This window comes from Oryctolagus cuniculus, chromosome 6 (assembly GCF_051225735.1).
Source record: "Oryctolagus cuniculus isolate XC-2025 breed Fujian yellow rabbit chromosome 6, ASM5122573v1, whole genome shotgun sequence".
NCBI classification, from domain to species: domain Eukaryota; kingdom Metazoa; phylum Chordata; class Mammalia; order Lagomorpha; family Leporidae; genus Oryctolagus; species Oryctolagus cuniculus.
Window position 1 is genome coordinate 1479552 of NC_142872.1, and position 21904 is coordinate 1501455.

Genomic DNA, 21904 nt, shown 5'->3' on the forward strand with positions numbered 1-21904 from the left:
TCCCAAAAAGAATGTCCTTGCATCATTCTGGTTTGGGCTCCTTGTAGGCGCATGTCTTGCTTGGTGTCTCAGATGACTCAGAACCAGTGGATTTTGTGTCCAACACCTTCCCCCACCACGATTTTATTGTTGAGGAGTGTGGGCCTTGTGCAGAAAACTCTTCCATTCAATTATTTTTGGATCAACAAACACTGACTTTCTAGGCAAGATCCAAAGTCCTCTGACTGTTCTGGCACAATTGGCATTTTGCAGTGGGTGGTTTCATGCACAGTCCTGCACCTTGCAAGGTATTCAGCAGCATCCGACGGCCTTACTTTCTAGATGCTAATAGAAACCCTCTGGCTATGACAACCAAAATGGTTTTCAGACATAACCCAATGTCCCCATCAGGCCACAGTCACCCTTGGTCGGGAACCTCTGCATCCTGTTTGTCACCTTTCCCATCATTTCATTTCCTTCTCCCCCTCTCCTCTGAGCCACCTGTTTGATGTCTGTAATATTTTGACCTTTATTTCGCCGAATGTTCTTTGCTGGCTTTACCCAACTTAAAGCACTAAGATTCAGCACCTACTCTCTGGAGCCTGGCTGCTGGGGTAGAAGCCCCAGCTCCACCATTTCCAAACTATTTGGTTGGACAGGCCCCTCAGCCTCAGGTTCTTTATCTTGAAAATTGTTAGGAGTGTTGGATGCACCAAATGGTTAATACATGTGGAGTGCTTGGGGGGAGCCATGTGCCATTTGGGAAGAACTGCTAGTAATATCAGTACTGTTACCACTATGATAACCCCAGCTTCTGCTTGGCCCTATAAAAGAGATCCTCGTGTCCATTTTTCAGGGTTATTATAAGTATTGGTTGAGAATGGTGATGCTGTGCCTTTCCTGTAACAGGTGTACAATAAACATCAGAACTCTTCCTTTCCTCATTTAAGCAAATGTGTGTTGCACAATAATCACACAATCCACACGTATACCTCCATGCAAAAGTCCCCTAGCCTCTCCCTCTTAGAGATCTTTTAGAAGAGGGGAGTGTTTGTTGTGATTGGGTGGGTTCGAACCTCTGCTGCACATGGAATCTCTCCATGTAGACTGCAGATTTCTTGCAGCAAGGGACTGTTTCCTGCTTTCTGTGACCTTCTGCATACAATGTGGTGCACAGTGGCCTCAGCCAATGCTGGAGGACTGACTATAAGTGTGTGTGGTGAGCAGGCAAAAGAAACACGCTTACCAGAAGGAACATCTCCATCTCTGTCGCTGCCCTCTGCCTTGGCCATCTGCACCCAACACCCGCTCTGCAGGGCGGTGCCTTGGTGCCTGCTCTCAGAAATGTTTCCTCAGTTGTCTTGGCACTGTTGAGTTTTCTTCTCATGGCAGTTTCTCAGGATTGCAATGAATGTAGGATGTGTGCCTGTGCAGGTATGTATGTATGAGTTTACATGTACATTTTGTGTGTACATATGTGTGCATGGGGTGTCTGAATCATATTTAGGTGGATTTGCTTTCTTTCTCACTGTCTTTCAGAGGAAGAGAATATGTGTTTCTACCCCAGTGTCTTTCAGCATGCCCACATCAGAAATGCCAGTAGTCGTCACTGAAGTGCTTTAGAATGAAGGAAAAGGAAGAAGTCCTGGACACAAATGATCGATTCTGGGTGGGGAGTTATATCCAGCACCAGACTTTCCTTTTTACTCTCTGGCTCTCCTGTTATGATTCAATTATATTTTATGTCCCTACAGTTTGGCTGATTTTCGTAAAGCACAAACTTAATTTTTCAACTGAGGATATATCTCTATGGGAAAGGCAGTGATAACCTAAAAAAAAAAGTCACCTACTAGATGGCCAGAGACTCTAACTGCTGGGAGTTCGACAGAAGAGAAGCTATGGAATTGCCTTTCCGTGACTTCCCATGGTGGTCAGTTTTGGGGCTGCAAGCACAGGGCACAGGGCAGGAGTTGAGTGACTGCCCATCTCTTGTACCTCCCACTGTGTACTCACCTCACATTGACCTGATCCACAGCCTCCATCAGGAATCTCTGTCTCTTGTTGGTGTTTTTCTTTCTTCTGTGTCCTTGTTCTCCTGGCTGGGGCTCAGAAGCCTGGTGAGGTCCCTGGGGAAGTTCACATGGAAACTGTGACATTTGTCTCCTACACAGAGCACCTCCAGAATCTTCCCACTTTCCTCCTAGGGCTGCCTCTTCTCATGGTACCGCTTTTAGGGGAGCTGCAGTCTGTTTAGTGTTCCTATTTGTAATTGTGTTTGCCCCCTTTCCCTATGTGAGGACAGTAGGAGTACCTGATCCTGAGGAGTGCTCACGATTAGCCCTGGTGTTGAGTCCTAGAGGATGCATGTGCTGGGAGCTCATGTCCCTTAGTCCCAAATCTTCACATCACAGACGAGGTAAAGGTGTCTAGAGCAGAGGTCTCCAGACCTGTCCATTCCAATGATCTGGGGAGCTCAAAATAATAATAATAATAGCAAAGCCTACTCCTCACTGTTTGGAAGAGTTGAAAGATTTCCAGGTGATTGTAACATGCAGCTAATCTGGGAACAGCTAACTTAGGGGTCTCAATGACACAGGAACACAGGAACAACAGCGGTGCCAACCAGATGCACCTCCTAGGCTCCTTAGGCAAAGGGTGGTCCCTGGATCAAGTGCCTCCTTAGGCTCTACTTTGGGCTCAATTCTGGAACTCTGGGTGGGGCTCAGAAGGTGGAGAGCACAAGCCCTCCAGGTGAAATGATTGAGAGCAGTTGTAGGGACCAGGACTGTAGCCCAGAGGTTCTTAGGATGGGTTTGCCCCAGGGAACACTTGGGAGGGTCAGAAGACAATTTTGGTTGTCACAGTGAGGTCATGGGGGTTGATAATGGCACTGAATGAGAAGAGGGCAGGAAGTTGTTAACACCCTGCAATGCACGGAATAGGCACAGAGCAAATTTAACCAGCCCAAAGATGCACAGTACCATAGCTGAGAAAGCCAGCTCTTGACCTGCTCTTGTTTCCTTGAGTGAATTTTGTCTCCCCCAAGCTGGTGTTCACCAAGGGTATTTCTGTTGTGTCCTGTGCAACAGTCAGGTGAGAAATGCATGTTGTGGCAGCTGAGTAAGGCTGCATGGGGTTCATTGAAGGAAACCTTCACTAATTCTAGCTGAAAAGGAAAGACTGGAGTCAAAGGAGATTCTTTGGAAGGCACAAAAACTCACATCATTCATATCAACAAAACAACCTGAGCTTGGGGTTTGAGGATGCATTCAGACATGGTGAGGTGTTCCCTAAACCAGCTGAGCAACTTGGCACAAGCAGCCAACTCCCTGAAGAATATCTGGGACTGTGAGAAGATTGGTCGTCCTTTCCACTTGGTTGCACACATGGCACTATGCATGGAAACACAGTCTAGGATAGCAGTGGCTGCCTTGTTGTCACTTGTGATTGGCCAGGCATGCAGGCGTACACCTTCCGGATAGGTTAACGCCGGCGAGACCTCGGAGACACCAGACGCGTTTATCGGCTTTTCAGCTTCCACTTTATTTTTCAGCAGACTCGCATTACATGTTGCGAACGCCCGCCGTCTTCGCCTCCTCCAACCCTCTTATATATCCCGCCCTATTACCGGCATTCATTCACAACTCCTTCATTCACCACTCCCGCTTATTACTCGCGTTCATTCACAGCTCCCACCTGTTACCGGCGTTCATTCACAACTCCGCCTTTTACCAGCGTTCATTCATAACTCCCGCCCACCATCCACCTATTTATATATGATTCACGGAAAACATGTTACCAACTCAGCAAGAGTAAGTGTGGGAAACATGCAATAACAGGATGCTTAAAGTCAAAACAGGATCTTGCAATTAGCAACGGGCAGGGTGGAAAAAGCCCAGCACTAAACTTCTTGTGCTTGTACATGTCTGGAGGGGCACAGCTGGCCAGGCTGTCCCGTTCCCCGACACAGGCAAACACCTGGTTTGTGGGTGGAATTTCCACAGTTCTGCTGACTTGCTTAGTGTCTATAACCATGGCCAAAATCAGAACTCAGTGACAGGTTGACAACAAGGATGACTGACCTGTAAGTCATGTTGTCATCTGTGAAACAGGGCTGGGAGAGGGGAGGTAGGCATCTTTTTGTTCCATAATTTAAGCTGGCATTGGGATTTCTCAGCTCTGCAGTCTCTGGACACACAGACGGCTCTAATATATCCACTAGCCAGCCTACTGTGTGCTGGGACTGTGCCCGGTGTGACTTTTACAGATGAACAGAAAGCCAAGATTCAGAGGTTGCAGAGGCATGGGTTCTAGCTCCTTCTGATCCCATGCCAGTACTTGTTTTGACCCCATTCCAACTTCCCCGAAATCTGACATCTGCAAAATTGGTGAGGGACTGGCCACTAAGTGGCAGTCTAGTTCAAATAATTATTTTATAATGCCAGTTAGCTTCCTTTAGTTCCATGCTACATAATTCCAGATGCTGCTCAGGTAAAACCTAAAAGGAAACATCTAAAGGAACTGCACACACAGCACCAAGAAGAAGTGGACCACAGCCCAGTCCTTGTCTCCAGACCCCCAGCTTAGTTCTGGAGCAGAGGCCCCGTGGTTAATGAGCATGAGGGGGATGCGCTTACAGGGAGAAGGGGCTCTGGCACAGAGTACTGTCTCTAATGTAGGACATGGAGGAAGGTGATGGCTGTTCATCCTTTGGGAATCTTTACAAATGTGGGTGGGGGGTCCTCACCTGGGCAGACACCTGGGGCCCTGCTGTTCTTCTGGATGAGTTTTTCAAAACTGAAAGCCACTCATTCTCTCTCCCAGGTTCTCAAGTGTTTCCTAGGGTTTCCTGTGCAGGTAGTTAGGTGACTTCACAAAGGAGGCACAGCATAGATTTTAGTGACTTCTAGATAGGAACCAGTATCAAGATCTGAGGCAAAGTCTGTGGTTTCTGGAGAAGCTGGGGCTCCACTGGAAACAGTGCCCCAGCTGTGTGCCATCCTTTGGGGTGCCAGGGCCCCCAGGCTATTGTTCCAAGCCATTATATATGCCAGGTTCTTTGGGATGGGCTTGGTGCATGTTAACAGCTACATCAGTACACATGGCATCTTGGTGTCTGGGGGAAACTGCATGCCACCTGCCAATTATTTATTTTTATTTTATTTTTATTTATTTTTTGACAGAGTGGACAGTGAGAGAGAGAGACAGAGAAAAAGGTCTTCCTTTTGCTGTTGGTTCACCCTCCAATGGCCCCCGCGGCCGGCGCGCTGCGGCCGGCGCACCGCCCTGATCCGAAGGCAGGAGCCAGGTGCTTCTTCTGGTCTCTCATGGGGTGCAGGGCCCAAGTACTTGGGCCATCCTCCACTGCACTCCCGGGCCATAGCAGAGAGCTGGCCTGGAAGAGGGGCAACCGGGACAGAATCCGGCGCCCCGACCGGGACTAGAACCTGGTGTGCCGGCGCCGCTAGGTGGAGGATTAGTCTATTGAGCCGAGGCACTGGCCCCACCTGCCAATTAGATAGGAAGGGCCTGTCTCCTGTCCTCTCCCCTTCTTTCATGGCATCTACTAAAACCGGTTTCAGTTCTAGTTTCATTTTTGTCCTGTTGTTTTATTTCTTAATTGAAAGTGAGTTAGAGTGGGAAGCAAGCTAGTATTTATTTTCCATTTTGTGTTAGATGTGTAAGTAATATTATGCAAGAAGTAATTGTTCATTACTTTGTATATGAAGACACAAAAATTTTGACAGTTAACGAGCTTAATGGTCAAGATCATGATTTCAGCAAATGGTGGATCTGAGAATGAGCCCAGAACTGGGTCACCACAAACTCCATGGCCTCATGGTCTGCTGAGTGGCCAGTGTGTGTTACACCTGTGCCAGACTTACACTTGGGAATGCCAGCTATGTCAGCATGCATGGATGCCCACAACATGACTTTGGTGGCATGTATACACAGACCTAGTAAATTGACATTTTAGATCAAGTCAACACATTAGTTCAGTGAAAAAATATGACCTTGGCCTCTTTCTCAAAATCAGATGCATGGTTATTTTATGAACAATAAATGGTACCCTGTGTTTGAAGAGTACAAAAGAGATGACAAAATGTGGCCCGTACCCAGTGCCTCATTCTCAATTGCTCTGTCATTCTCAAAGCAGCCATGCATCAGACAGGCAAACCCTCCCTACTCCTAAGCCATGAATACCAAGATGAACTGGGTGATGATTCTTTGCCATATCTGCCAAGTGTATTCATTTTTTTAAACCACATTTAAGCTTGTTCTGTTGCTGCAGAATTTTTATTTGTTGATGCTTTTACTCACTCAACTTGTATTTATTGATCATTGTGTTCTGATGGCAGTGTTGAACTTCTGATTCCTAGAGCCTGAAGCTGCGTATGGGCCATCCTCCTTTGGAAAATATGGGATCCAGTAACAACCACCATGTTTCTCTTTAAACATCATTGTTGAGAGATTCTCATTGAAACCTGGGTTCCAGGTGCCTAAATCATCCCAGGAAGTACACAAGCAAAGCCCAGGGAGAAAGTGTCTTTATTCTTGTCCAAACATGGACTTGGCCAGGGCTGCTTTCTGTGGTCTCCTGACCCTAATGTACTGTCCTATCAGAAACCTAGTCAACATCTGCTACATCTTTTTCCAAGGAGCCACCAGGGATTTAGAGAGGGAAAAGGAATAATATGAGTTTCTTTTTAAAAAGCTCTCATCTTACCCAGGTGTCAAATTTAGGTTCATGGCTGAAGTACTTTATATTCATTTTTTTAGTTGCATTATTTTTCATTTTATTTGGGGGGGGGGGAGAAAGAGATCGATTGATCTTCATCCACTGATCATGCCCCAAATGCCCACAATAGATGGGGCTGGGCCTGGCAAAGCTAGGAGTGGGAAACTCCATCTGGGTTTCTCTCATGGGTAGCAAATTTCCAAGTATTTGAGACATCATCTGTTGCCTCCTAGGGTGCACATTAGCAGGAAACTGGAATTGGAAGCAGAACTGGGACTTGAGACCAGGTACTCTGATATGGGATGCTGTGTCCCAAGTGGTGTCTTAACCACTGTGCCAAATGCCTGGACCTCACTCTATGTTTAAAGGCAAGGCTGTGACATCTGTGTTCTCCTTGGTCCACTTTTTTTCTATTCCCTCAAATTCCTTCCTTGCCACCCTCACTGGTTCTTCTGTCTGCAGCTGTCAGCCACCTCTACCATCACTGCCTAATCCCAAATTCAAAGAACTGACTCTTGGGGAGATGCATGTGACTGGGCTTCATATATGCCCTGTGCCCAGGAGATTGGTGCGGGGATCACATTCAGTCCCACTGAACAGGGCACCTGAATGTATGTGTAAGGTGGTTTCCTGCTAAAGTCAGGGAGAACCTTGTTGCTGCTTTGTGCTTGATGCTCTGTGTTTGTTATCAATGTTATTGTTTTGTATTATTTTCTCTAACTACAGTCCTTTAGGGAGGTTTGTCTGTCTGCCTGTCTCTCCAGTAAATAATACTAATCATAGCTGCTATTTGTTGTACACTCACTTGTGTCAATCATTGAGGCAGGAGTCTTGTAGTCTCACGCTAGCCTCATGAAATCTAGATTATTACCTGTGTGGGCCATAGAGAGGCCAGGAAGTTTAATCTATTTTCTGAGCTACATGATTAGTGAGAGCAGAGTCAAGAGTTAAACCAAAGAATGCCATTCCCTAAAGCCTCAGATTTTAAGGATGTGATTTCAAATATGCAACTCTAGAATGTCCTAATTATTGGTGGAGAAATATTTCCCAAAACAAATCAGAAAACAACTTGTCTACCACTGCCTCCATCAGTGAAACCATTTACTCAAACCACTGGGGAAGAGTTGGGTGTTTCCAACAGCAGTTACTGCCTTCCCATGTTGGCTGGTTAGTGTAAGTGCTGGAGGGGTCAGACCCATCAGCCTATCAGTTGGGTAGATTGTCAGAGAGCTGAATGGGTCAAAAGTCAGGGTCTTTCAAAGAAGCCTACAGAAGAAACCCTCCCAAACGTGTTTTTTTTTAGAAGATCAAACTACTTGTGCATACCAAAATTTTGTGTGCACATCAATCTTTGTAACTGTGTAAAGTAAATTAATTATTTCTGGGTATTTAAGTGAAAGCAATTGTAAGATACAGAATCAACCCAGATGTCCATCAACTGATGACTGGATGTAGAAATTATGGTGTGTATACACACACACACACACACACACATGCACTATGGAATACTACTCAGCTGTAAAATAGAAAATGAAATCCTGTCTTTTGCAACAAAATGGATGCACCTGGAAACCATTATACTTAGTGAAATAAGCCAGTCCCAAAAAAGACAGATACCATATGTTTTCCCTGATCTGTGGTAACTAATAGAGTAGCTAAAATGTAATGTATTGGAGTGAAATTGACATTTTGAGATCTGATGGTTGTTTACAGCCCTTGTCTCTACTGTTGAGGAACAGTGTTTTTTTCTTCAGAATATTTGTTGAACTTTTTACTTAGTGTAGGGTTAACCTTATGCGTATGAAGTGAAATGAAATAGCTCTTTGTGAAAATTAGGAGTGGGAATAGGAGAGGGAGGAGGAAGAAGGATGGGAGCATGGGCGGGCAGGAGGGTAGGGTGGGAGTATCGCTATGTTCCTAAATCTGCATATATGAAATTCATGAAATTTGTTTACCTTAAATAAAATTTAAAAAAGGAAAAAGTTAAAGTAATTATTAATAAAGAGAGTAAGGTGTATACTCCCATATATTTTCATGTAGCTGACATTTTATCAGTAAGAAATTAGAAAAAAATGTCCAGTTACAGAGAAACATATAAATGCATTTTGTTAAGTCCACTCCATGGAGCATTATTAATCCCCTGAGAATTATGTAGGCATACGTGAAGTATGTAGCTTCATGGAGGATATCTTCTGTCAGTGATAAAATGCCAAAGCAGTATATAAAGCTACATAATGACTGGGGTTGGTTCTGTGGTGTAGCTTCTGGTAGGGCTGCCACTGGTGCCCGTATCCCATATGGGAGCTGGTTTGAGTCTCAGACACTGTACTTCTGATCCAGCTCCCTGCTGGTGCCTGGGAGGGCAGAGGAGGATGGCTGACGTGCTTGGGCCCCTGAACCCATGTGAGAGACCCAAGGGAAGCTCCTGGCTCCTGGCTTTGGATCGGCCCAGCTCCAATTGTTGTGGCCCTTTAGGGAGTGAATCGGCAGATCAAGGCCTTTTCTCTCTCTCTGCCTCTCTGTAACTGCTTTTCAATGAATGAATGAATCTTAAAAAAGAAAAAAGCTACATAATGATTAAACCAGTAAAAATGATGCTTTTATTCATGTAGAAAAGAAATGGAAGAAAATTTGAATTTTGGGATGGTATTCCTTTTACTTCTTATTTCTATTATCACTGTAGTACTTCTTAAAAATATGCTACAGCTCATCCCTAAGGAATTGTTGGGATCTTGAAGCTGGTTTCCATACTCCCCTGCACTGGATACAGCAGAGATAATCACTTTTATCTGTCTGACATCATTCTCCAGACTTTGAGTTATGGTGGGGAGCACTGAACCCCAGAAGGTGAAGCACCTTCCTCTGGGTGGTGCAGGTGGTGTCTACTGAGAGCTCAGGATGCTGTCTCTCTGTGTTGTCTCTGATGGATGGAGGAAGGAGATGGACCAATCGCCCAGCCATGTCCTGTAGATTGTGAAGCTGTTCTCAGTCTGTGCTCTTTGGAGAAGTCACGGGGTGACCTTAGTATTGCCTGACCTTGGCACTTCTTTCCTGGTCACCTTGCCAGAGCCACAACTTGTGGGAGGCTTGAGCAACAGGAAGGGTCCCTGTGCAGATGGTGAAATTCAGGTAATCAGCTACAGCTGATAACCACACTGTTGGATGGCCTCTGGGACCCACCATCATCAGGGACCTGGGGACCACGGTGCGGAATTCCAAGGCTCTCCTGGGTATTTGTACAATTAGAGAACTTACTACATGCTCACACTTCCATGTAGGGAATCTTTTTAAAGAAAAACACACAATTATGCTATACTTTGACCCCCACAGTTGCACCATTTTGCTTTGGGAGAGTCTCATTCCTCCTCCAGTAGAGGGGTGTGTCTCATGGCTGCCTAGAGAACATGTGCATCTTTGTGTCACTTTTCTCTCTATTGAGTCTTTTAACAACCCTTCAAAAATGTTTTTTGCATTGGTCACATATAAATTTCTTGTTTTGTAACTTTATAGAAAAAATTGAAATTATAAGTTGGCAAATTACAGTCATGACTATTTATAGGGTACATAATGATGCTGTAATTTATTTTTTAAATGAAAGATTTATTTATTTATTTGAAAGTCAGAGTTACACAGAGAGAGAAGGAGAGGCAGCTTTGGTGGAGGGCATTTGTCAACAACATTCAAAGGCAAATGCACCACCTGCTGTCATCAGAAACAAGGACCTGTCAGCTGGGGCAAACAACAGACAGGGCAGGCTGAGGGAGGGAGAGGCTTTCAGGAATAAGGATGTGAAACTCTCCATGGCACCCTGAGAAATCAGGCAGAAGTGTTCATATATTTTTAAAATTTATTTATTTGAAAGGCAGAGTTACAGAGAGACAGAGGCAGAGAAAGAGGGAAGGGGTCTCCCATCTGCTGATTCACTCTCCAGATGGCTGCAACGGCCAGAGCTGCCCCAATCCAAAGCCAGGAGCCAGGAGCTTCTTCCAGGTCTCCCACATGGGTGCAGGGGCCCAGGACTTGGGTCATCTTCCACTGCTTTCCCAGGCCACAGCAGAGAGCTGGATTGGAAATGGAGCAGGTTGGATTCGAACTGGCATCCATATGGGATGCCAGCACTGTAAGTGGCGGCTTTACCTGCTATGCCATAGCACCAAGGCCTTGATAATGTAATTTATGAGTACAATGTAGAATAATTAAATCAGGCCGGCGCTGCGGGTCACTAGGCTAATCCTCTGCCTGCGGCACTGGCACTCTGGGTTCTAGTCCCAGTTGGGGTGTGAGTTCTGTCTTGGTTGCTCCTCTTCTATTCAGCTCTCTGCTGTGGCCTGGGAAGGCAGTGGAGGATGGCCCAAGTGCTTGGGTCCTGAACCCACCTGGGAGACCAGGAGGAAGCACCTGGCTTCTGGCTTCGGATCCACAGAGTGCGCTGGCCATAGTGGCCATTTGTGGGGTGAACCAATGGAAGGAAGACCTTTCTGTCTCTCTCCCTAACTCTGCCTGTAAAAAAAAAAAAAAAAAAAAAAAAAAGAAACAGAATAATTAAATCAAGCAAATAAGCTTATACATCACCTGAAATACTGATCACATGTTGTGATGAGAACATTTGAAATTTATTTCCAGTGATTTTGTACAATACATTATTATTTACTGTGTTCACCACACAGTCAACATATCTAAAGGAAAAACCCTATTATTCTTCTTGCCTCTGGTAGCAACCATTTAGATTCCACATTTAAGTGAGAACTTGCAGTATTTGTCATATTATCTGTGTCTGGCTTATATCATTTGGCATAATGTTCTCTGATTCTAACAATGTAGTTTTAAATGACAAAATTTCTTTTTTTTTAAAAGCTGAATAGGGGCCAGTGTTGTGGCAGAGCCAGTAAAACCGCCAGCTGCGGTGTCGGTGTCCTGTATGGGTGCTGGTTCATGTCCTGGCTGCTCAGCTTCTGATCCAGTGCCCTGCTGGTGGCCTGGTAAATCAATGGGAGATGAACCAAGTGTTTGGGCTCCTGCCACCCACATGGGAAACCTGGAAGAAGCTCTAGATTTCTGGCTTTGGCCTGGCAGCCATCTGGGGAATGAACCAGTGAATAGAAGATTCCTTTCTCTGTGTCTTCCTTTCTCTCTCTGTAACTCTGACTTTCAAAATAAATCTTTAAAAAGGCTGAATAGTATTTTATTCTGTATATTATACATTTTTATCCATTCACTTATTATATAATACAATATTGATATATTCCATAACTTGGCTATTGTGAACAGTGCTTTGGTTAACATGGAATTGCAGACTTGTCTGACATTCTGACTTCAGATTTTTTGGATAAATACCTGATAGTAGGATTTCCTGGTCATATGGTAATTCCTATTTTTGGTGTTTTTGAGGAAATGGTACCATTTTGTATTATGGCTCTAGTAACTCACATTTCTCCCAACAGGGTGAAACGGTTCCTTTTGCTCCTCACCGTTACCAACGCATGTTAGTTTTTTTTTTTTTTTTTGGTTAATAGGCATTCTAACTTGTGTGAAGTGATATCTCATTATGGTCTTAATTCGCATTTCCCAATGAGCATTTTTGTAGCCATTTTTTTTTGAATCAGGTTTATTTTCTTGCTATTGACTTGAGTTCCTTATATATTTTGAATATTAATACCTTATCAGGTTATGGCTTACAAATGTTTTCTCCCAATCCACAAGTCATTCTTCACTGTATTTTTTCCTTTATCATCAAAGTTTGTTAGTTAGATGTGATCTCACTGGTCTTTTCTTGTTTTTAGTACCTGCCCCTTAGGGGTCAAACCTAAAAAAATCATCATCCAAACAGTGGAATATAGATTTTTCCATGTGTTTTCCTTTGGTAGTTTTGTAGTTTTTGGTCTTAGATTTAAGTCTTTAATCCATTGGGGCTGATTTAAATATATATATATATGAAAATATATATATATGAATGTGTATGATGAGTGTTATATATAGTTAGCAATTTTTCTACATTTGCATATTTGGTTTTCTCCAAACAATTCACTGAAGAGATTGTCATTTCCACAGTATGTGTTTTTTTTTTTTTTTTTTTTTTTTGACAGGCAGAGTGGACAGTGAGAGAGAGAGACAGAGAGAAAGGTCTTCCTTTTTGCCATTGGTTCACTCTCCAATGGCCACCGCGGCCGGCGCGCTGTGGCCAGCGCACCGCGCTGATCCGATGGCAGGAGCCAGGAGCCAGGTGCTTTTCCTGGTCTCCCATGGGGTGCAGGGCCCAAGCACTTGGGCCATCCTCCACTGCACTCCCGGGCCACAGCAGAGAGCTGGCCTGGAAGAGGGGCAACCGGGACAGAATCCGGCGCCCCGACCGGGACTAGAACCTGGTGTGCCGGCGCCACTAGGTGGAGGATTAGCCTAGTGAGCCGTGGCGCCGGCCCACAGTATGTGTTCTTGCCATCTTTGTGGACGATGATTCATATGTGTGTAGGTTTATTTCTGGGTCCTTATTCTCTTCCATTGGTTGATGAATCTGTTTTAATTACAATGGTTTTTTAATATGGGTTGAAATCAGCTAATATGATGCCTCCAGTTTTGCCCATGGTTGCCTTGACTGTTTGGGATATTTTGCGATTCCACATGATTTTTTAGGATTGTTTTTCCTATTTCTATGAAAAATGGTATTGGAGTTTTATTTTGAAGAAATTTCACTGAATTTGTAAATCACTTTAGGTAGTTTAGACATTTTAATAATATGAACACAGGGGGCGGCGCTGTGGAGTAATGAGTGAAGCTGCCTCCTACAGTATGCCCAAATGGTCGCTGGTTGGAGTCCCACCTGCTCCATTTCCAATCCAGCTCTCTGCTGTGGTCTGAGAAAGCAGCGGAAGATGACCCAAGTCCTGGGCTCCTGCACCCATGTGGGAGACCTGGAAGAAGCTCCTGGCTCCTGGCTTTGGATTGGAGCAGCTCTGGCTGTTGCGGCTATCTGGGGAGTGAGTCAGTGGATGGAAGACCTTCTCTTTTTCTGTCTTGAGTCTGCCTCTGTCTCTCTGTAACTCTGCTTTTCAAATAAATAAGTAAGAGAGGGAGGAGATGTACAATTTGGGACATGCTCAATCGGACTTGCCCCAAGTGGTGGAGTTAGAAATGTGCCAGGGGTTTCCAATACAATCCCATCAAGTTTGCATATACCAATGCCATCTCACTAGTCGAAGTGATCAATTTCAGGTCACAATAGATCACAATGATAAGTCTAAGAGATAAAGGGATCACATAAATAAGACTAGTGTCTGCTAATACTAACTGATAAAATAAAAAAAGGGAGAGAACGATCCAACATGGGAAGTGGGATACACAGCAGACTCATAGAATGTCAGATGTCCAAAACCACACTCTGGCCTCAGAATCAGCCCTTAAGGTATTCGGATCTGGCTGAAGAGCCCATGAGAGTATTTTAGGGATGGAAAGCCAAGACACTCTGGCAAAAACAAACAAACAAACAAACAAAACACCTAAATGAAAGATCTCTGGGAGTGAGATCCCAGTAGAAAGAACGGGCCATCAAAGAAGGAGGTACCTTTCTCTGAAGGGAGGAGTGAACTTCCACTTTGACTGTGGCCTTCTTGAAATAAGATCAAAGTTGGCAATCTCAGGGGGCTTCCATGGCCTTGGCAACTCATGACTAGAGCCTGGGGAGATTGCTGACACCTTAAACAAGAGTGTCAATTTGTTAAGTCAACAACAGGAGTCACTGTGCACTTACTCCTCATGTAGGATCTCTGTCCTTATGTGTAGTTCAATGTGAATTAGTGCTGTAACTAGTGCTCAAACAGTATTTTGCACTTTGTGTTCTGTGTGGTGGCAAACTGATGAAATCTTTACTTAATATATACTAAATTGATTTTCTGTATATAAAGATAATTGAAAATGAATCTTGATGTGAATGGAATGGGAGAGGGAGTGGGAGATGGGAGGGTTGCGGGGGGAGGAAAGTTATGGGGGCGGAAATCCATTGTAATCCATAAACTGTACTTTGGAAATTTATATCTACTAAATAAAAATTAAAAAAATATATATGAGCACTTCTGCTTGATTGCTCAGGGTGCCTTGGATTGTTTCACATTCTTATTCCTGAAAGCCTCTCCCTCCCTCAGCCTGCCCTGTCTGCTGTTTGCCCCAGCTGACAGGTCCTTGTTTCTGATGACAGCAGGTGGTGCATTTGCCTTTGAATGTTGTTGACAAATGCCCTCCACCAAAGCTGCCCTTGCTGAGGGAGTTCCAGGACTGGGTCCTCAGGGAGTCTCCAGACAGATCAAAGAACACAAACACAGTTCCTGGGAGTGAGGTTCCCTCTGCCTCTGAGGACTCAGCTGCTGTCCTGGAGTCCACCACCCTAGTGGTGAGAGAGGCCAGGCAAGGAGACCTCACAACGCTGCAAGTCTCACCTGCTGTGGGCACCTACACTGGCTCTCTCACCCCCTACTGCACACTCTAGGTCCGTATGTTTTCTCTGGGAAGACATCAGTGGAGTGTGTGGGTAGGGGCCTTGTGTCTCTCCTTAAAGGGAGACATCAGAGGTTGTGCCAGGTCTCGCAGCTCAGAAGCACCCTGTGCCCTGCCTGAGCATTCCTGACCTCTGTGGCCTTGGATGCAGCACCCACATATCTGATCTGTACCCTCCAAGTCCCTCCTACTTGGTTAGGCAGTTCCTCCTGAATCTGGAAGAAATTCAAGCAACTCTCAAGAGAAAAGTTAATTAATGCCTGGGGGTAGAATTCCTAATGGGCAAAGGTGATCGGAGCCCCCAGAAGTGATTACATAACAGCAGTGTTTCATTTCATCAGGCAGTTCCTTTACTGATGCACAAGCTCACATTTGTTTCTCATTTCCTGCATTGCCATAGCCCCCCTGCAAGGGATGCATCAGTCCCACAGTGTTTTCTTTGTAAATATTAACTGAATCGTCTGGGGTGATTTTCTGTGAAGAATGTGCCTGATTCCCTTTGGGGAGGTCAGTTTCCAAGGTTGATAGTGACCGGCTGGAACAGCTTCATAAACTTGAGGTTTAGTTGGGATCAGTCATCTGGTTCTTGCCAGGAGTGAAGGGAAGCTCACTTCCAGGTCAGTTCTTTCAAAGTGTGTAAATTAGAATCTTTCAGCAATTTATGAGACTTTCATTTCCACAGGACCTGAAACCTACACGTGGGGGATCCCAGACACTGAGAGCCAGAAGGGATTGCTGGCTCTGCATGGAAGCAGGGCAGAGAAGAGTTACCTGGGTAAGGCTTGGACTGGGAGACAGGCACTGGTGTTGACAGAGGACAGGCCACCGGGTGACACTGTTCTCCACCTGCCCACCATCTGAGATGCTTGGTTCCTGACTTGGTTCTCATCAAGGTGAGAGATGGGAGCAGGATTCTGAGTGTGGGTGTCAGTAGGTTTGTGTGTGTGAAGGGGTGTGGGAGCTGGAGGGCAGAGGAGAAGTCTGGATGGGAGGGGATAAGATGCTCAGTCATCACCCACAGGTAAGAGATGGCACACGGACTCTGAATCAGCCTGTCTAGGTTCAAATCCAGGTTCTGTACTTTTTACCCATTTCATCTTGGCTAAGTGAGCAAACCTCTCTGCTGGGGTCCCTTATCTGTAAAATATGACATAGCAAACTGCCCATGAGGGTAATTACTAAGTGCAAGGTACTTAAAACTGTGACCTCTACTTAGCATGTATGTGTTACCCATTGCTGTTTCAAGTATGACCTATCTTACAGATTTTTTGTTCAGAAATATATCTTTTTTTTTTTTTGACAGGCAGAGTGGACAGTGAGAGAGAGAGACAGAGAGAAAGGTCTTCCTTTGCTGTTGGTTCACCCTCCAATGGCCGCTGCGGCCGGCGCATCACGCTGATCAGAAGCCAGGAGCCAGGTGCTTCTCCTGGTCTCCCATGGGGTGCAGGGCCCAAGGACTTGGGCCATCCTCCACTGCACTCCCTGGCCACAGCAGAGAGCTGGCCTGGAAGGGGGCAACCGGGACAGAATCGGGCACCCTGACTGGGACTAGAACCCGGTGTGCTGGCGCCGCAAGGCGGAGGATCAGCCTAGTGAGCCGCGGCGCTGGCCAGAAATATATCTTTTAGAAAAGATTTATTTATTTCAAAGGCAGAGTGACATAGAGGTGGAGAGATCTTCCATCTGCTAGTTCATTCCCTAAATGGCCACAACAGTTGAGGCTCTGCCAGACTGAAGCCAAAAACCTGGAACTCTATCTGGGTGTCCCACATGGGTAGCAGGAGCCCAAGTACTTAGGCCATCTTCAGCTGCCTTCCCAGGCACATTAGCAGGGAACCGAATTTGAAGTGGAACAGCCAGGAATTGAATCAGCTCTTTGATATGGGATGCCGGCATTGTAAGTGACATCTTAACCTTCTGTGCTACTACTACACCAGTCCCCCAAAATATACCTTAAATGTACAAATTAGTTATTCTCTGATGTTTAGGTTTTAGTGAAAAATGGTGTAATGCTGAAATCACCTGGTTAAAGAGAACTGGAAGAACTGAAGCTATACTATCCAAGTCTGATGGAGATCAGTCTCCTGGGAAGATGAAGCAGACCTGGTCAGGTGTCCACCCTGGGCAGGCTCACCAGGTCACCCACCAAGCTGGGAGGCCCCTAATGGGGATGCTCTGAGAGAACCAGGGATATTCTTACCCCACAGTTTACCCTCTAGGTTTGATGAGTACAAAGGCAAATGTAGCACCTCACTTATCATGTACCCTAGTGAGCAAATGAGATGGCACCCTTGGGATTCCCTGCAGGACCTGGGTCCCAGGGGTGGGGGGCTCCTTGTTGCTCCTTCACTAACTCTTGCCCCCCCTTTCTGTTTCCCTTTCTGTGCTGCATAGTCTTGGGTGCTGGACACTCAGTCTTAGTGCTGAGATTAAACACAAGAATAAGACAATGAAATTTCTCCCAAGCAAGGGATGGGAAAAGAGATAGATGGTCATGGGTACCTATTACAGGGGCAGTGAGGCTGTGTGAGAGTCCAGGTGCAGACTGTGTTGATACTGAGTCCAGTACCTCATTTAGTCACTGCAAATGCTCATCCACCAAAAAAATCTGTGATTCTAAAACCGGTGAGTTTTTAAGACCAAAATTAGTTTCCTTTGCAATTTTGAAAGCATCCTCCATAAAGGATGTCTATGGCCTTCCCACATCAACATCTGAAAACAGATGCAATCTTTGAGGGAGTTACCCCTCCATTCCCTCTCTAGGGCGATGACGGCCTCCTGTGGGTCCTGAAGCCAAGGAGCAGAGAGCTTGAGGCTGTGCTGGGGAGGCGTCCTGCAGGCACTGAGTAGACACCAGGGAGGACACCGAGACCAGCCCCCTGCACCCCCTATTCCATGGCTCTGTGGCTGATGCAGTGAAGTGCTGCATCTCCCCTCAGATCAGCTCTAGGGAGCCCCATGATCACACACAGGACTGTGGGAAAATCTTGGTGCTCATTCATGTGGTTCTGATGACCCAAGGGTTCATAGTACCCAGATGCATCCACTAGATGTTTTATTTTTTCTTCTGGATATTCCACTATAATGTGGCTCATGAGTTCCAAACTCATGTGTTTTTATGGATTGGCAGAATAAAGAAAACCAAAAGTTGTGAGGCTGGAGGAGCAGTGGGAGAGTGAGGGAAAGGAAGCATGCAGGGCATCTTCACACGGAGTCAGGGTACACATTAAGATGAGCTGGCTAGATGTAACGTATGAGCATAGGAGCACTGTCGTATCTGGCCCTTAGCAGCTTAGTTGAGTGCCTGCTGTTGGAGATTATCCATTTTCTCACTGAAATTAACAATATCTGGAAAGGCACTGTAGCTGAAGTGATTACTGTGGAGCATTATTCACCCTTATCTGGAAGAAAATATCCCTGAAATGACATTGGTGCAAATGAGCTGAAGCTTCCAATGCCCCAGGTTTCTCAGAGAGGAACCACTCACAGTCTAAGTGATAATGGAACTTACAAGTGCCATTCTCCCAGATGGAAGACATGAGCAAGGCTTCTCTGTCCCTCAGGTGTGTTTCATGACCCTCCAGGTTTGTTATGGGTTTGTTTTCTTAAGGCCTCCTCTCATCTAAATAATTAGTGATGTGGTCATCATGAGAATGATAAGCCAGGCTTATTTCTGTCCCTGTTGCTCAAAATTGCTTGGCACAGGAGACTTTTATTTCTATTTCTGTGATTTTGGAGGCTGGGGGCAATAGATATTCTCCAACTGGAATACAGGCACAGTCTAATTTCTCATTTGCAGTTCATAGAAACTGATTCAGTGGTTGTTCATGATTTTTTCTCATATGATTTATCATTTTTTATGACTATTTCCAAAGAAATGCACAACATTGGCTACTCAGTAAAATCATGGGCTGATGTGTCATGCTCTCGAGTTTCCATCATAGGACAGGGATCATGGATTTATTTTATTGTACTTTATTGCACATTCATCTATGGTTCCTGCATGCGTAGACTTAAATCAGCCCATAGGGAAAAGTCCATATGTGAAAAGAATTCATGAATTTACCTAGTGCAGTTCTAGCCAGGGGCATATCCAATGGCTACTTGTGATCTCAAACAATTGGCTGTAGTTTTATTTGTAGTCACAAGAAACCCATGAATCTCCATTGTTGGGGCTTAACAGACCATATTAAGTAGAGGACTGATGATTTAAACCATGAAATATCTGAAAATTCAGAATGAAATATATAAGCGTTGAGAAGATTGGTGAATAGGATCCTGTTGGCTGTCTTCAATCCCTCCTTATTTGCCCAGTCTCATGCTTCACTGTGAATAGAGTTTACTTCCCTACCGTGTTGGAATGTGGATGACAGTGACAGGTCACGCTGAGCTCAGATAATCACAGGAATCACATGACTCTACTTGCTCCTTTTTGTGTTTCTTCTGGCCTCCCTAAGGATAGCAAGTCCCAGAGGTGGGCTTTTGGCCTAGTGATTAAGATGCTTGTTAAAGCTCTCGAGTCTCATATTGAGTAACTGGATTCAATTCCTAGTTCCAGCTCCTTTGATTCTACCTTCGGGCGAGTGCAGACCATGGGAGGCAGTGCTGATGGCCCATGTAGTTGGTCCCTGCCATGCATGTGGGAGACATGGATTGAGTTCATAGCTCCTGACTCCAGCCTGGTACCAGCCCTGGCCATTGCAGGCATTTGGGAAGTGAATCAGCAAATGACTTTCTCTCTCTGTCTCTGTCTCTCAGTCTCTATCTCTCTCCCTTCCTCCCTCCCTCTCAAATACATATTAATAATTTCTTTAAAAGTAAAGAACAGGGACCAGCTCTGTGGTGCAGCAGGTTAACGCCTTGGCCTGAAGCGTCAGCATCCCACATGGGTGCTGGTTCTAATCCCGGCTGCTTCTCTTCCAATCCAGCTCTCTGCTGTGGCCTGGGAAAGCAGTGGAAGATGGCCCAAATCCTTGTGCCCCTGCACCCATGTGGGAGACCCTGGCTTTGGATCTACACAGCTCCAGCCATTGCAGCCAGTTGGGGAGTGAACCAGCGGATGGAGAACCTCTATCTCTGCCTCTCCTATCTCTGTGTAACTCTTTCAAATAAATAAATAAATCTTTAAAAAAAGTAAAGAACAAGCCCCAGGTACCTACTGATCCCAGAGTGAAAGATGTCTGAATTACACATGTACTTGTGTTGCAGCCTAAAACAAAATGTTCCATTTGACCTGCAGATGTGGGAGCAATAAAATTAGTGTCTATTTTCAAAAGTCACTCAGATTCAAGGGGTTGTTGTTACATCAGATTAATTTAGTGACAGCTGACTGATAGAAATGTTTGGAAAATTTTTATACAATTCCACTTGACTTTTCTCTCATCTTCTTTTTGTTAGCTCAATCAGACAAGTCAACGCAATGGAGAACGGAAATGAGACGTTAATGGCAGATTTTATTCTCTTGGGACTCTTCCCCCAAATGAAATATGTCAGTGTCCTCATCCACATTATCATCTTGATTTACCTGGCTTCATTCGCTGGGAACCTCATCCTGCCCCTCCTGATATGGATGGACCTGAAGCTCCATACCCCAATGTACTTTCTCCTCAGCCAGCTTTCTGTTGTAGACCAGGCCCTCATTAGCACCACTGTTCCAAAGATGGCAATAAACTTTTTCTCTGGAAGGAAGAACATCACACGTCTTGCTTGTGGAACCCAGTTATTTTTCTTCTTTGCTCTTGGGGGTGCTGAGTGCATCTTGTTGACTTTCATGGCCTATGACAGTTACGTAGCTGTCTGTAACCCCCTGAGATATGCAGTATTTATGAACCATGCAGTCTGTTTACAAATGGCTGTGGTGTCCTGGATAGGGGGAATTCTAGCTTTCACAGCTCATACTTCTTACACCATGAGTCTGCCAACGTGTGGCTCCAGAGAGATCCACCATTTCTACTGTGAGATGCCAGGGATCATGAAGATCTCATGCGCAGACACTTCCACCTATGAACTGGTGGTCTTTGTGATGGGCATTGCATTTCTAGTTATCCCCTTTGGACTCATTATGTCTTCTTACACCCTCGTCTTCCTCAGTGTCCTTCGTATGAAATCCCCCCAAGGTAGGAACAAGGCCTTGGCTACGTGCTCCTCCAATCTTCTAGTGGTGAGTCTTTACTTAGGACCGTGTGTTTTCATGTCTATGACACCGGGTTCATCCCACACCCCTGAGCAGGAGCAGGCTGTATCTGTATTCTGCACTGTCCTCACACCCATGCTAAACCCCCTTATCTACAGCCTGAGGAACAAGGATGTGGTAGGGGCTTTTCAGAGAGTTGTGGGGAAACATTTGATCTCTGAACAGAAGACATAAGTGCCAATAAGATAAACAACTACATGGAGGACCAATAGGCAAAACTCCAGGAGCATCCACAATCCTATTTTCTGGCGTGAGGAGCTCTGCTCCATTCCCTGTGAGAAAAATCACATGGTTTAATTCAATCAACAATGTTAAAAAGTTTTTAATGGACATTTGTATTTAAAAATTTTTGATCAGAGTTGGCAAACTCAAAAGGCTTCCATAGCCTTGGTAACCCATGACAAGAGCCTAGGGTGATCACTGACACCATACACAAGAGTGTCAATTGTTAAGTCAAAAACAGGAGTCACTGCGCACTTACTCCCCATGTAGGATCTCTGTCCTGAGCCCAG

General features: G+C 45.2%; 1 protein-coding gene across 1 annotated transcript in view; it reads left to right on the forward strand.

Moving 5' to 3' along the window:
* The window catches only part of LOC149125898 (olfactory receptor 2T27-like), a 31022-nt gene extending 9456 nt beyond the window's left edge, over positions 1–21566 (forward strand). The window contains exon 2 of the mRNA XM_089335564.1: positions 20597–21566. Coding sequence (XP_089191690.1) covers positions 20597–21566 — 970 coding nt within the window. The remainder of the gene's footprint in view (positions 1–20596) is intronic.
* Positions 21567–21904: the final 338 nt, after the last annotated feature.